We start from the raw sequence: 15,954 nt of genomic DNA, 5'->3' as shown, positions 1-15,954 counted from the left end.
GGACACTAATTAGCTCTCATCTAACTGGTGGAAAAAAAGAATGCACATGAACTTGAGTTTTCCGACTATCAGACTTCATTAGAATCCAAACTTGGTGACACAAGTGATAAAGCCTAAGACAACAAAACCCCTGTAATCAGTAAAAACCAATGTCTTACCATATTCTGCTGTAGAGAGGCTATGGAAAGTTAATCACCTGAAGAAAATTATCAATTACCATTTCTCCCCAAGCCATCTCTCCCCCTGCACCTCCCCCTCAGAAGAAAACCACTAACAATGACAATCACCAAAAAGTTTTAAGGAATTTAGCATACACAGCAGGGTACAAAGACCAATCAAGATGTGCGTCATGATGCAGCAATCCTGTGATTCACAAGACCTGATCCATGTTCACTAAGTGGGTTGCAGCACCTATCTCAGACTAAGATCTCGGAAATGGAAATCAGACAAAGAAATCATGGAAGGCACCAGTCCCTGAAATGCACTGCCGCACATCTCTTGGAAAAGCTGGCAGCTGTGAGATACTGATTACAGCACGTTCTACAGACCTCCCTGGGAGAAATCAACAGGCAACACCGCTTCTAGTAAAGATGGTTCTTTCTCCCACCACTCAAATAAGCAGCCTGAGTGTGGGTCAGGTAGGCAAGAATTGGGCACATGCTGTGCTGCAGAAGCGTGGACCACACTTATAATAAAGATCCGGGGTGTGTAGGAGACAAAGAACTTTACAATATTGAACTTCCTTTCTTTCCAATAGCTTTGCTTATTTCAGGTGAAGAGCTGAAAATTTCTCCCTTGTCAAGTGATAGATTGGCTTGCGGTACAGTTGCGACACATGTTCTCCCAGGTCCATCAGCGGGAATGTACGTCGTCTTCTGGCAAGGACAGCAAATTAGTAAGTGCTAATTTCAATTTATTTTTCAGAAGCATGAAGAGTAGGCTGGTTTTTGACGGGTTTTTTTGCTTTTGTTTTTTGGTGGTGGTGGTTGGGGTTTTTTTGTTTGGTTGGTTTTTTCTTTTTTTTTTTTTTTTTTTAGGAAGGGGAGTGGAAGAAGTGATCAATAAAATGAAAAACACACTGTTAGCCGAAGTTCTCCAAGTTTTTCACTGCAAACAGCCCTGCAATACCGGTCTGATACAGGTAAATTGTATTACCCTTGTACAAGAGAGAGCAGAACTGTGCTACCAAAAGTACAAATTTATTTACTCCAAATCACACTAAGAGCCATCAGAACGCTCCACAATTTCCCAGGTTCTGTCCCTTTACCACATGGGCTGGGCCCAAATGTTTGATGTTTGCTTATGACAAAAACTACTGATGATGAAATCAGCAAGCACCATTACACACATCAGTGCAGGAGAAAGAGGTGTGAAAATAATGAAGTATACGTGGAATCTCTCTCTATACCATCAGACAATGGATATACATTTCCCAGATATCTGCATATCATTTTAAAGACAGTTCTTGTATTAAATAGGACTCAAGACACTGAAGTCACCATGCAGCCCTGCACTTTTTTTTAAATTCTTGATCAGAATTTCAAACATCACATTTGAATAAACTCCAACAAATACAAGCCCAACACAGGGCAGGACCAAGCATCCAAATGCAATCATGTAACTTGAAAGTGGTCTGAAAGTGAACATGTAAATTGTGTTTGAAAAAAAAACAAAACAAAACCCAAAAAACTTTCAGCCTATCTGAAATGTGCAAATAGCTTAGCAAAATAATTACATACAAGTGACCAGACAGGTCGCTCCATTGCAGCAGAAGAGTGCTCACCTGGGTTATTATCCAATTCTAGGAGAGCAATTCACCCTTTTTACAAGTGCCTGGGCAAGTTATTTGCAGCACACTGTCCCTGCAGGTTGATCCTTGTGCATAAGGGCTTCTGTGCCTCCTGTGCTGTGTATGTGTGAGGGCTGCACGTTGCCACTCGCTATTTTAGAAGCGGCTAAGATGATAACACAGACCCAGTGCCTCAGACACCACAAGGAGAATATGCAGGAATGACTGCTAGGTGGATTCATTGACATAACTGCTTCCTACATCCACTCTTCCTCTTTACACAGAAACCTTATCACCAGTTTCTCTCTTGCTCCGTGTATATACGATAGTTTTACCCTGAATAATTACATCTTGGTGAGATCAACTAAAAAGGCACGCACTGCCTTTGAATGTTTCACATAGCTACGCGCTGATAAATTAACTCTGCGTTTCTGGTGCTACAGAAATACCTCCAAACTCCCCAACAGAGTCAGGCCAGAGCACATACTGTGAAGCTGTGTGATAGTTATTAGTGTCCACACCGCAATGACTCCAAACAGCCAAACATGAGTGTCTACTTTGGAGTCTTCATCAGATGACTGCACACAAACTCCAAGATGATTTGAAGTTTGAGGTTTCTAGGGCATCTGATATTCTGAAGATCAACAATAATATAAAGCAGGTGATATAATGGAGGGAAGCACGCCTCTGCTTCTGATGGGAAACCCAACACATACACATTTAGAAGAAAAAGAATCCCCATTGATGAAATCTGGAAATTGCTTCACTGCAGTGGTCAGCACACAGTTTCACAGAAACTGGTTTAATCTAGATCAATCATTTTTATATTTCTATTTTTAGATTGCCACATTGTTCCAATGGAGGTACAAGCCCATGTATAGCAAACCTCACGGCAATAGAGTTTTTAAGCTGCCTTACGAGCTCTCTCAGAAAGGGGGCCATGGCCTTCCAGTGATCTATACTTTACAGCACCATAGAAAGTACTGACCTTAGGCTGTAACTTAAATGCCAAATACAAACTCAACATATACATCTTTCTCACAATAAATGAACATGAGTTTTCAATTATAGGGCTTGGCTTGGTTTGAAACTGAACTACGAAACCAAACTGTTGCTGCTTTAAAAATAACATTCTGAAACATTTTAAGGACGCCTAACTAAATCAAAGTTAGCATTCCAAAATTGGTAATGACAAAATGTGTACTTTAAATGGAAAAATGTTAAATCGCTGGATGCTGACAATAAAGAATCATTAAAGATACATCAGCTCCCTCATTTCACACCTTCTTGCATAACAGTCCTACACGTGCAGTAGGACGGCCTCCCACCTCGCAGACACTGAACACAGCGAACCCAGAGGAAAGAAACCCACTGTTTTCTGTGGCTCTTGGACAAGCTCCCGAGTCAGCCTTCAACAAAACTGTGGTTTTTTGTTGTTGCTAAAAGCTACTGTCACATGCTTGCTTCCCATCATGGCACCTCCGTTTCCTCCTAGAGATAAACTACAGCTGTTTCACATTTTATTGGAATGTGTAGATAGTCAGTAGCTCTCCAACCCATGCCAATAGTCTCATGGGTCCTCCAGGCCCAGTGCTATACAGGAGAAGTGAACAATTTCATCTCTGCATCTGCACAAAATCCTTCTGAAACTGAACAAGTAAATGGCGGTCTTCATTGTGCTTCTCAAAAAAGCGTCCATTCATATGAGATTTTTTTCCATCTCTACAGCGTGAGTTAAATGGAACCCTAACATCTAAACAGTATGTAAATGCTCCGTATGTAGCAGAGGAAGAGAGAAAGGAGAGTCAGCTTATTTTAAAATTAATTTAAGAAATAGTAAAACATACTTGAAAGCAGTATGGTTCCTTCCGCTAACACTGAGATCACATTCAGTGTAATGACAAATCATCTGCTCTGCCACAAAGTGGAAACAAACTTTAGTTGGAACACATCCTTCACCTTTTGGCCCATCCCAATATTGCAAAAGCTTTGACCCCTAAACTAAATCCAGCTGATTTTCTTTGTCACACAGCAGTAACATGCAATACTTGAACAAGTTCCACAGCATAAAAGGCATTTTCAGGGATCTGTAATGAACAGAGTTGTGCAGAAAGCACATTTCCAGGTGTTTTACTACAGAATGCTGGGAGAAACCACAGTGCATTCCTTATCGGGAGAGTGAGGCACCTAGCCGGTGGTCTCTACTCATGCAAACACACCAGTACATGGCCCAAACTTGGCACCACTTCCAGCAAGACATGCTTATGCTTTTGGCAGAAGGGAACTGACCACTTTCAGCATCAGTGTCTTTTGCCAGCTGGCCAAAGAGTACACAGATGCAAGGGAAGCAAATTATCTGCCCACTGGCAAAAAGAAATGCTGAGCAGCACCTAAGGATAAAGTGTGTGTGTGTGCATGTGTGCACACGTGCGAGTGAGTATGCATGTGAGCATATATATATATGCACCTGTGCTTTGGGAAAGGGAGTAATACAGTTAAACTTGAAAAATTGTCTGCTACTAACCCTGTGGTATCATTTTCTGCAATGTTCTCACAACAACAAACAGGCACTTTTTCCATTAAAATCTTCCAAGTTGAATTTTAAAGACTAAACACAAGGACTGCAAGGATGCTAAAGAAAAATTTTCTAAAAAAGTCTGAAATCAGACCCCCTCAAGAAAGTGTCCATACAATCATTTATAGGATTTTAGCAACTTAAGGTAAGCATGTCATTGTATCTTCCCTCTTTTTTTTGGCCTCTCTAAAGAACAAGTGCCTGTGGAAAAAACACTACACATCAACATTTGGTAAAATATAAAAAGCCTTCTGGGTTCAGAAGATATATGAGAAATGACTCAGAAAAATTAACGGGACAAGAATTTGCAGCTGATGGGTTAGGTTTAGCTGAGAGAGGGAATCTGCCTGTAGATTAATTAGATTCAGCAATCACAGCCCCTTTTCACCCATACACATCCCACCTCTATCATTATATGATCAACAGATTTTAATGAAAACTAATGCTTTCTTTTGAGAAATTCCATGGGGACTACATATAAGGTTGAGTTTACTTTTCTAAATATTTCTTCAAAATTGTACATAACGCAAGTGCACATTTGTTGGCTGTAAAGGTGTACAACAGCAATTTTTTGCAATGACAGTGCAGAGAGGGAATATGAGATCTGTGTGCTAATGAGCTGACACTGCAGAGGCTAGAGCAGTGTTAGTATAGTGCACTACAAGTGCAGAGCAGAAAGACATACGCGGGTTATTTCTAGGGAATATGATCTACAGAACTGTACGCATAATTCAACATTAATACTAACATCCTTCATCAGAGGTTATAAGAAAAGCATGAAAGTCGCTTCTGTGATTAATTTATACATTTGAGTTGTTATATTCATATTATTCTGAAAAAGCCAGCTCGCTCCCTACATGAGCATTTTTGAAGAAAATATAACATCCACGTTTTATTTGATTTTATTAATTCACAGGTCAAGTTAACTTTCTTCCTTTCTGTTTCTTCTGATGGCAAAAAGCTGCATACTTTAAAAGACGTAATAAATCCCCCCAGAGCCAACTGATAAACTTCAATTCACCCTTAAATACACTGGACTTTTCATCTGTGCGTGCATTTGCTCTCTGTTGAGATATCATACAGCTGAATAAATAGGTGGGAAGATAAATACAGAGCGGATGAATACTGCATGCATGCATGTAAATTAAATATACAGAGAGGGGCTCAGTGCTAGCACTGAAGCAGGGAATACATGTACATGAATCAGATTATGCATCATTTAATTGAAAAAGGCATGAGAGGGAGGGGCTTAGGGCAGGAATTTTCTTTTGCTTCTAAACAAGTTTGTTCCCATGTTGGGATATTGCCAAATCAGCCCTACCAGAGGTGGGCTTTTTATCTCTGGCTCATGAGGATACTTCAGAAGAGATTTGTTACTCCTGCCTCTGGAATGCACCAGATTGCACCAAGCGGGATGTGCAGCTGTACACTAAGAACATAAGTCTTTCCTGAGCAGAGCCCCCCTCAATTCCTGCACACATGAACACTTACTACAGCCACTATCATATAAATCAAAGCAAAGGAGAATGAAAAGTATTATTTTATGGATACTGACTAGTAGAGGCACTAGGCTCAAGCTACACATGCTCCTTTCTCTGATTTCCCTTCAGTTCCTTCACCTATCCCACCACAAAGTCAGTCACAGTCTCCCTCTCCAGTGAAGGCAGTCAGAGTCACTGCAGGTTTCTCTCCTATGGATCCCTGCCAATTGCAAATATTGATCAAACGGCTGTGTGACAGCACTGGAGACAATTTATGCTTATCTCCAAGAGAAGTAAAAATGTTGAGGAAAGAATTCCTTCATGGATATGGCAGCACACTGAAATTATCTGCCACTCCATTGGGAAGTGAGGATGTGATTAAGGGTACTTCGGCCAGAATGTTTTACATGTTAGCCAGGTAGCGTGAGGAGCTATCAGTCCATCCTAATGCACCGATATGTATGAGCATTCTGACTTTCAAAGATAATTGCTTCCAGATCCAAAAAGAGCAACTGTTCTTTTTTTTTGAGCTACTGAGACCTATTATGACTGGTGGCTTGGACTCACCGTATTCTTTTCCTACCAACAGTATTACCAGATGGTTGACATAGCTATGGACAAGGTCACCTTTCCATTTTCTTTCTTTTGTTTCTTTTTTCACATCATCTATTTTTAAATAGGTTACTGTAGGTTGGTATTCTCTGGTCTATGGTTTCTCCAGAGATTTAAGTTTTTCCAATTTTACTACACTGGTGATATGTGTGTTGGAACATGCAGCCCTATACTACAGAAAACCATCTCATCTTACTAAAATCGCCACAGCTTTCACTAAGCAATGACAAAAATCATTAGATGTCAGAACATGAGAAGCACGCTGACTAAATAATACATTGACTGCCTCTGAACAAGCGTGTGGTTCACTTGTCTTGGTGGGATCTGTAAAGAAGTGCTGGTAGAACTTTTAAAAAACAATTAATAATTAATCACCCAAGCACTTTAATGTATTTAGTTTAAATCCATATAATTGATATTTAGGAAACTATGTTTGAGATACAGCCTCTTGAAGGGATTACACTGATTAAGGATTAATAGTCTGATGTTTGTTGTAAGAGCTGTTGAGGCTAGATAGGATTAGTAAAATAAGATGCAAAGTACAGACATGCTTTTATTTACCATTTTTTCCACTTTACCAAATATTTGTATCGGATATTATATAATAACTCCCCTGAAAATGTTTTAAAGGTCCTAATTCAAAGCCCTTTAAAAAAAGTGTGACGCTGCACTAGCAAGAAGCAGTCACATGGGGGATATGTTAGAATATCAATCCAAAATTTGTCCAAATATTTCTTTATTGTATATTTTCTAACCATCAACTTTCTCAGAAAATACCTGAAATCCTAGAAGAATAAAATATCTACTTGCCCAGCCTTCTGATTATACGGCGTGGGAGATGAATATAAGAACTATCCTATCCCCAACAAACAAAAAATTAAATAAGATATTCGAAACGTGAAATTGTTTTAAAGCAAGAAATACTAGTTTCCTGTACTCCAATGCTTCATTGTTTTAGTACAATGCTTCCTCTTTGAACATTTTATACTGCGAGTATATGAACAGGAATCTTGTTCATAACAAAGTGAGTACATTGCATTCAGAGGTCCTCTAGATCATGTACAGACATATTTCTGTATACTGCAAAGTGCATGCAACTACCTCGCAAGAAGACTCCATTAATTTTCAAAGGTTTACAATAAAAACTGTGTAAAACTGAATTTGAACACATTAGTAAAACAAATATTCAGGAACTACTGTTGGTAAAGGAATGCTTTTTTAAATGCAGAACACACACCAGTCTTTCAGAAAGACATTTCGCATTTTAACACCACATTAACACTACTCAAAGTTCTATTTTGCTTCTTCTATTAATAAAGGCTCAAATTATACATATGCACTGCTTGTGTAGAGCTATTTCTCATAATGCTAAGCGTTCTGATTCCATTTTCTCTCCCCTCAGCTCTAACGGTATTTGTCAGTTTACAGTCTCTTCAGCTTTTAACAGGACTTTCACTGTAAGAAAACAACCCAGTATTTCAGGGCAGAGGAGGCAAGTAAGCCCCTCTAGCTTTGTCCCCTCAAGGTCACTTGTAAACAGCTGTTTCTGTTTTATCCCTACATGGTATTATTTGCAAATTATGCTGTTTCACACGGCTAGGTTGTAGCCTCAACAGAAAAGGGATGTTACTTCAGCGGCAATTCACTGATCACAGCTACACAGCGCTGCTATATAAATAACATGGTTGTTTTTCTGGAAAACAAAACTAAAGGGGTGAAAAGAAGTGGTGAGAGAACTTTCCCTGAGGTATTATTCAACCATATAATGCTGCAAATCCACTAAACCTCATATCGGTACACACATTTGTTGCACTATATTGTATGAACAAGAACTCTAGGCTACCAGAGAGAAACTGAATGTAAGGATAGATAACATTTTTTTTTTTTTTTTAAAAAAAAGCACGTATTTACTTACAAGCATTTGTCACTGAAAAACTGTTGGAAGAGTCCAAGTGATCTACATGATAGTTCAAATGGAAGGGCTTTTCTGTGGTATTTTGGTTTGTGTTGTATAACTGCACAGCAAATCGAAATGCACTGTGCTCCTGAACAGTGTTCCTCATGAAAAGTCCACCTAGGATGGAAAAAAAAAAAGAAAACAGGGAAAAGGTATTTCAGAATGAATGTCGAGGAGAAACAGTGGCAATAAGTTACATTTGCATACTGCACATCTCAGGAAAGAATGAGCAGGAGCAGGCTGAGGCTGAGCACATAATTCTGACAGAGCACGTACATGAAATACATACTCCAAGCCCAAAGTTAGGCTTTTAAAGCCACACATCACACCCAGGTGCCCCCTGAGCAATCGGGAGTCACCGGGAGCTGCAGGTGCACCTTGAAAACCAGGCCACTTATACATGGATGCCCACACACAGATTAAAAAGTCTAACTTGGGGAACCGTGGCTCCTAAATTATCTCCAGAGTACCCCGATAACGTCTCTGTGGAGTTATTCGCTACGGACACGGGTGGCGAGCGGCGTGGCAAACGTGCGGTTTTAACGGTCTGGTGGAGAACACGCACAGCTGAGCGCTGCTCCCAGGGAAAAAACCCAAGTTTCACTCGCATGCCCTCAGCCTTAGGGCTCATTCGGCTCCAGGTCTGGGGCACGTCGTTACAGATTCACGCCGTTACTCCCTCACATTATTTGCTACACGGGATGCGCTGCTTCAGGGCACGATTCCGCATGAGCACGGACCAAATCCTCCTGCCGTTCCTGAGGTGAATGGACAGCGCAGCAGCCCGGCACCGCTCACAGCCGCCCGCCAGCGCAGCCCAGGCACCCTTTCTGCCTCCCGCTCACAACAACGGGCAGGAGCCGGAGCGGGGCTGGCCCCGAGAGCTGCCGCGGCCGCCCGCGCCCCTACCCGGCGGCGCCCGGGCTCGCCCCCCGCCGCCCCCCGCTCCCCCTCCACACAACTTCCCCTCGGCTGGCGGGGGGAAGGAGCGGGTCGCGGTGCCGCGGCGGGCGCTTACCTATACTGATGGTGTTGGGGAACCCTGCCAGAGCCTCCCCCAGCAGCCCCGCCAGCAGCAGCAGGAGGGTCCGGGGCGCGCTCTGCCCCATTTTCTTCAGCCCCTGCGGTTCAGCCCCTAAAACGAAACTGGCGGCACAGGCATGGGCGCAACTGGAGACTCGGAGTAGTGTCAATGGTGGTGGCGATGCTGGCGGAGGTAGTGGGGAGGATGGTCCCCCTCCTTTCTTCCCGTCTTTTTTTTTTTTTTTTTTTTCCCTTCCCCAAATCCCTCTCCTCTTGTCTTCACCCCAGCCTGGGAGGGCTCATTGGCTGCGAGGTTGCCTTTCTCCCCCCGTCTCCAGCAGCCCCCCCCCAGCGCAGGGACTTCCCCCAAAGATGGTGGGTAGCGGAGCCGGCGAGGCTGCTCCGCCCGGGCCGGGAGGGGGTTATCGATCAAACTTGGCGTGAGGCGGGCTGGCAGCCGCCCGCCGCTCGGCTCGGCCCGCCCGCCCAGCCTCGGCGCTGGCGTCTCCCGGCCGCGGCGGCAGCGCTCGGGGCTGCGGTCGGAGGGAGCTCACCGGCCTCACGTGGGCCGGCCCCCGGGCTGCAGCTGGCCCCTTTAAAGCTGCATCGCCTCGGCGTGTGTGTGAGTGCGTGTGTGAGTGCGGTGCGTGCGCCGGGCTGCGGGCGGGGGAGGGGCGCGGAGCCGAGCCGGGGCCGGCAGAGGAGGGCGGGGGGCGTGAGGGGGATGCGGCCGGGGTCCTGCCCGCTCCCGGCGGCGGGGCAGGGCCGGGGGAGGCGGACGGGGCGGGCGCCTCAGGGCCGGGGGCCGAAAGGCGGCAGAGGCGCCTCAGGGCCGGGGGCGAGAGGCCCCATGAGGGCGGGGCAGCCGGGTGCCGCCGGGCCTGCCCTCGGCGGGCGGAGGACGGCGCCCGAGGTGCGGGGGCGGCCGGGGGCGAGGGCCCGCGCGGCGCCCGCGGCCCCGCCTGCGCGGAGAGGGCTGGTGGGGAGGCGGGAGCGTGGGGGGGGGCGGAGGGAGGGCTGGAAAAGGCCACAGGGCAGCCAGGGAGAAGCGCGAAGGGGCGATGCACTTTCCGAGAGGGGCCGCCTGCCCTGGCCCGAGTTTTCCTCATCCCTCCTCCAGTGCTAACGGCTGAGGGGGGGGGGCTCCCGCATTCATCCGCCCACAGTGCCATGAAGTGAAGAAAGACAAGGACGAGTTTATCCCACACAAGGGAATATTAGGTCCTTCCCAACCTCCACTAAAGGAAGGAAATCCAACAAAGTCTCCCTGTTTCATCCCGTATGCTGGAAAAAGCCAGACAGGGAACATCTCTGTCAGATGCTGTGTTGTGCCAGCACAGAGCACAAAGCATGGCCTACCCGGTAGCCGCAGGGGAGCAGGCCGGTGGGTGTTGGACATCCCGTGTAGCTCTCTGCTACCCACCTCTTGGCTGAGCACCGATCTCGATAAGCCCCTGGCCTGCACATCCATAGGGAGCTATTGTGCTTCTGCTTGAAGCTTGGCTCCCTGAGGGGTTGTTCTTGCACCTGTCTCCTTGACACCTCGCTATATGGATCCTGCAGCTCTTTTCTCTTTTTGCTGCTTTGAGGCTCACAAAACTGTACAAAATGGAGACAGAAGAGAGGTATTAGGTCACCTAGTCCATCTCATAGGCCCAGGGAAGATTGTTCTTCACTTAATGTTTCCTTTTCCTCTGATTTCCGCAGGTCACTTTCCCTTGGTCTTCCTCTGCCTTTCTTTTCTTAACCTCAGACTCTGGTGTTCTTTGGGTCTATGTTCAGTTCAGTTAGGGATAATATCAAAAATAGTTGGCTTTGCATTTGCAAAAGAACCAGTGCCACTGGCTGTAGCTTCATGTAAGTACTCGAGATGTAAGACGGTGGCAGATTACTGCACGTATGTTAATGAATAACATCAGAGATTCAACCACTACTCCTGAAGGAAGCCAAAGGCACAGGTGAAGAACAGGGCATCACATTCACGACACAGGAGCATAACATACGCCTTTAGCAGCATATATGCAACTCCTACTTACTCCTAGGTGCATGCATTGGTTGCTACATGTTGTATGTTCCTTTATGAGAACCATGCCCAGAAGATGGAGTCTATCCCAGTTCAGGCAGGGGCAGGGATCAGGCTGTGGGGTGGCTGGTAATGTTCCCTGTTTAGATTGAGATGGCAGTTGTCACTTTATCTCTCTATTTAAAGAAATGGTTATCTGTATGGATAGGTGGGGTATAAAGTCCATCTTTATAGCACTCCTCAAGCTCAAAGCACTCTACAAATATTACTTATGAATGTCTGCAAATATCCCCATGAAGCATGATTGTATTCTTCTTCTCTTACAGATGTGAAAACTTAAAAATCAGGGAAAGCAACTGGCCTAGCTCACCTAGGCAGGAAGTTTCAGACCCAGAATTAAGATAATGAGCAACAGCCTGGCTTCACTGTAGAGCAGCACTCTTCTCTCAAATGTCCTTTAGTAAGCATAGCAGATCTGAAAGCTACAGACAGGTATGTGAAGTTTAGACATTCAAGGTAGTTGTGAAAAGCATGTTCCTATAGGCAAATAATTTCTGGTTGCAAATTACTTATCTTTCCCCATTCTACCCACCTCCAGCCCATTTCTAACACATTCTCCACAAAGTCCTGCTGTCCTCTTTTTTATGTCCTTTCCTAGTGGCCCTACTTTCTTTCTGTTCACTTGCTCTCACAAAGTTCTTCTCCCCATCTCTGCAGCTGTGTATTCCAGGCTCACTGCCACTGCCACACTGACAGCTGACAATGTACTGAAAAAGTTATGAAAGAAATTATGCTTAACATTATAGATGTTAGAACAAGAGAAGAGATAAAATAGCCATGAATGAAGGTGGCATGTGTCAGAATCTCATTTTCATACACAGCCGGTAGGGTGGGTACCTCATCTCAAATAAAATGGTGCTTCACAGCCTCATCTCAAAATGGAGAGTCTTGTTATAATCCAAATATATCTGTGCTAAGAGACAAATAAATTTTCATTATCTTCCACTTTTTTCCTCCTGAAGCCCCTAGTATACATGTTGTTGTTATTATTATTATTATTATTATTAGCATTTTCAGTAGGCACTTTGCTTTTTGCTTAGGTAGTTAGTCTCATGGTACTATTTGCAGATACAAATGGTACAGCAGCCGTCCCATTCAGATTTTGGAGAAACCCGAAGAGACCCCATCCCACTTTATCTTTCTTACAGCGAACCCAGTGTGTCATAGGACAAAATGGTAGGAGATTAGTTGGCTTTATGTGGATATTAATGCCATGCAAATAGTTTATATACTTTGCTAGGGATGCTTAGTGACTCAAGTTAATGAGTTCCATAGTAACCAAGGTCATACCAGATGCTTTCCCAAAGCTTCCCTAACTAAATACAACCAAGATTTTGCAGGGTAGTCAGAGCTTCATGTTTAGATGATTTACAGTGTTCTGAGACACTAGGGGATTCTGAGTACTATCTATCTGAGCAGGAGGAGGTAACGATTTATTATTAGCTAATGTGTTCTCATTGTAATGTCTAATAGTGGATTAGAAAAATGCTATGGAATTTGGGACACAGCATTCTCACCGAGCTTTCTGATCTTACTAGGCTAAACCCATAGTGTTAGCATAAAGTCATAGCAAAATCTACACCCGGATTCTGTGGCTCAAGCTTCACCCTAACTGCACTAAGCTGACTTTATAATCACTTTTGTCATTCCTATTTCTAATTGCAAGAGAGAAGCTCAGGCAGCGAGTTTTTAGAAATCATGGTGCTTATCCCAATACCAACCAAATCAGGTTATACTTGCCAGTAAATGTATTACTGATTGTGTCTTAGCCTTTTTTGTTTGTTTGTTTTAAACTGGTTATTTCTTCATAAAAACAAAGGAGACAAAATTAACTGAACTTCGTGTTAATGTCAGCATTTTGATTAGCTAAACTGATTAATTCTACAATAGACAGTTAACAGATAGAGTGATAGTGGGGAGAGACAGAAGCAAAGATGAAAAGGGATTCAGGGAGAAGATTAAACTACAGATAGAAGGAGTGAAGGGGAAACTACAGTGTCAAAAGAGGGAAAATGAATACAGACGTTACAGCTTCATACATTTTGGAAAACAGGTCAAAAGGACATCTAGTTAAGATTTGATTATATTATGAGTGGGTATAGAACAAACTATTGAAGCTCTCCTGTTTACCTTTCATTACCACTCAATAACAGAGTCATAAAATGAAATTAAAAGGCAGCAGACAAGAGACAGTTTAACAGAAATATTCTGCTACGCAGTTTATAGCTAATCTATAAAGCTGTCTTCTACACAGTATTCTTGGCAAAAATAATTGTTTTTAAAAGTTTCAAATTTTATGTGAATTATCAGACCAAATGCATTAGATTAACTAGTAAAAAGCTGTTGGGATTAATATTCAGAATTAATGGCAAAAACTAGCTCCTGGATGCTTCAAGAAAGACCTATTCTTCTTATGCATGATGAGAGTTTACAGTATGTCTAACATTCTCTGAGAGTTTTTGTACTGGTCAGCATTAGGAACAGGATAGGAGACTACCTGAATCATTGATTTGTTGTTGTTCATTTTTTCTAAGAACAGTTAACAGGTGAAATCCTGGAACCACAGAAATGTATGGTAGGTTTATTACCCCATCATTGGAGCTAGGATTTTATCCAGTACATCCTGGCAGAATAATATGGACTGGCACATAGGAATATGTTCTAGTACATGGAAGGATGATCAAGATTTGTATAGGAACAGGGTCAAAGAAGAAACTTGTTGATAAATAAAAGTCATTATTCCATTATTGGAGTCTAATTCAACTTTAGGTAGCAGAAGCAAATTCATGCAGCAACTTTTAGCAGAACTGAACGTGGACTGTTACAGTAATAACCTATATATTGCAACTGCACAACTAAGACACGAATGTGGAAACAGTCAGCATGTACAAATGTCTTCATTTTTCTTGGGTTTGTGGTATCTTCAGGACACACTTCTAATTCTTCTAAGAGCTATGGGGCTGGTGGAAATGTAGTGTTATTATAGTCCCATAATGTCAGAAACAATTTATATTACCTTCTGCTTTCTGATTAACTGTACACTAGGCACAGCTGGCATAACACAGCCCCGCAATTCTTATTTAAACCTGTACTTTTGCTGTGCTCATCTATATTTATTACTTAAGGAAACAGTAAATCAAATAAAAAAGTAATGGTATCTCCTATATACTGTTAGTAAAGTGAATCCTCTCTCTCTTTTTGTTTTATACCTATGAATACAGTTCTCAAGCAATCCTGGGAGTTATATCCAGTTCATACCCACTTTAACTGTGCAAGATCTGACCACTGAATATTCAATTTCTGTATATAATTACTGAAATATATTCTTCTTAAAGACAATCTCTTTTAGCCCTAAATAGTGAATAATCACTTCAGATCATTTTTTGCCAATCAAAAGTCTATTTTCCTCCCAGTGTGTGTTTGTATATTACCGTAACTCACATCATCTCAGTTCAAATCTGCAGTGGTGTCTTTTAATTAAAATGTCCATGGAAAACAGCACATAGATCTTAGAAATTGATGTTTATACAAAAATAATTTACATTTTTCACTGAAGTTTTAAGGATTTCAGATTTGTTCTGTCCCACTTCGTCAGACAGAGATTCCTACCCTCTGCTAAGGCCAGCAGTCTGGTAGTTACAAAGTTTTAAGAGTTATGCAGAAAACTGACATTCAGTTCTCTGCTAATTTCAGAGAACCTGTTTTACTTCTGGAGTGAGCCTTTGCAGCACTAGGGTATGGAATCAACCCATTTTCTTGTTTTAGAGTTCATTCAATTCATATAAATAAGGTATTAGTTAATATGGGAAGGGAATTAGACAGAAAAGGAACTTTAAGCGGTGTCTCCCTTAGTCGTGGGGAATATATTGTCTGTGGAGTGTTGGTCTCTCCCTTGCTTTGTCACTACCCAAGAAATGTCACCTTGAATGTGAAAAGATTTCCCTATGCAACTTCCATGAAAAGAAAACATTTCCTTAGAAGAAAGGTGCATATAGCATACATGGTAAGAATGAGCAGCCCTGGTATTTTAAGACCTTTTTTTTCCGCTCACTTAGAGACCTACCTAACCTACCATCCAATTCCAACAGCATCTCAAGGTCTAACAAGACAATAAATGGAAGAAAAACATCAAGGATGCTAGCAAACTGTCAATATAGGGAATTTACAGAACAGTCCAGAATCCAAGAAGGCAACAGAGAAAAATCATAGGAAGAGAGAGGTATCCTATTGCAGCATCGCAGTCTAACCCACAGGCTGGAGATTTTGATCCCTGTATACTAAAAGATCTAATACACAGTCTTTAAATCATATTTTGTCATATTGTGAAGGACTTGCATTGTCCATCTGCACAGAGATGAATTTCACCTAACATGATTTGTTTTATTGATTTCAGTGGGATTACTGAGAGTAAAAAGATGACTACAGTTGTACACT

The 15,954-nt window shown here is 42.7% G+C and overlaps 1 protein-coding gene across 5 annotated transcripts in view; it reads right to left on the bottom strand.

The window, feature by feature from the left end:
- GRIA3 (glutamate ionotropic receptor AMPA type subunit 3) overlaps positions 1-10,354 on the bottom strand; it is a 154,891-nt gene extending 144,537 nt beyond the window's left edge. For all 5 annotated transcript variants that reach the window (XR_012044781.1, XM_072877152.1, XM_072877153.1 and 2 more), the window contains exons 1-2: positions 9,433-10,354; positions 8,373-8,531 (exon numbers count right to left, since the gene is read on the bottom strand). Coding sequence is in view for 4 of the 5 variants with exons in the window: in XM_072877152.1 (XP_072733253.1) it covers positions 8,373-8,531; positions 9,433-9,523 (250 nt within the window). In the remaining variant the exon portion in view is untranslated. The remainder of the gene's footprint in view (positions 1-8,372; positions 8,532-9,432) is intronic.
- Positions 10,355-15,954: the final 5,600 nt, after the last annotated feature.

The sequence above is a fragment of the Ciconia boyciana genome, chromosome 12 (assembly GCF_034638445.1).
Source record: "Ciconia boyciana chromosome 12, ASM3463844v1, whole genome shotgun sequence".
In the NCBI taxonomy this organism is placed as follows: domain Eukaryota; kingdom Metazoa; phylum Chordata; class Aves; order Ciconiiformes; family Ciconiidae; genus Ciconia; species Ciconia boyciana.
Note: the sequence above shows the minus strand (reverse complement) of the source record. Positions and strands in the feature narration are given on the sequence as shown.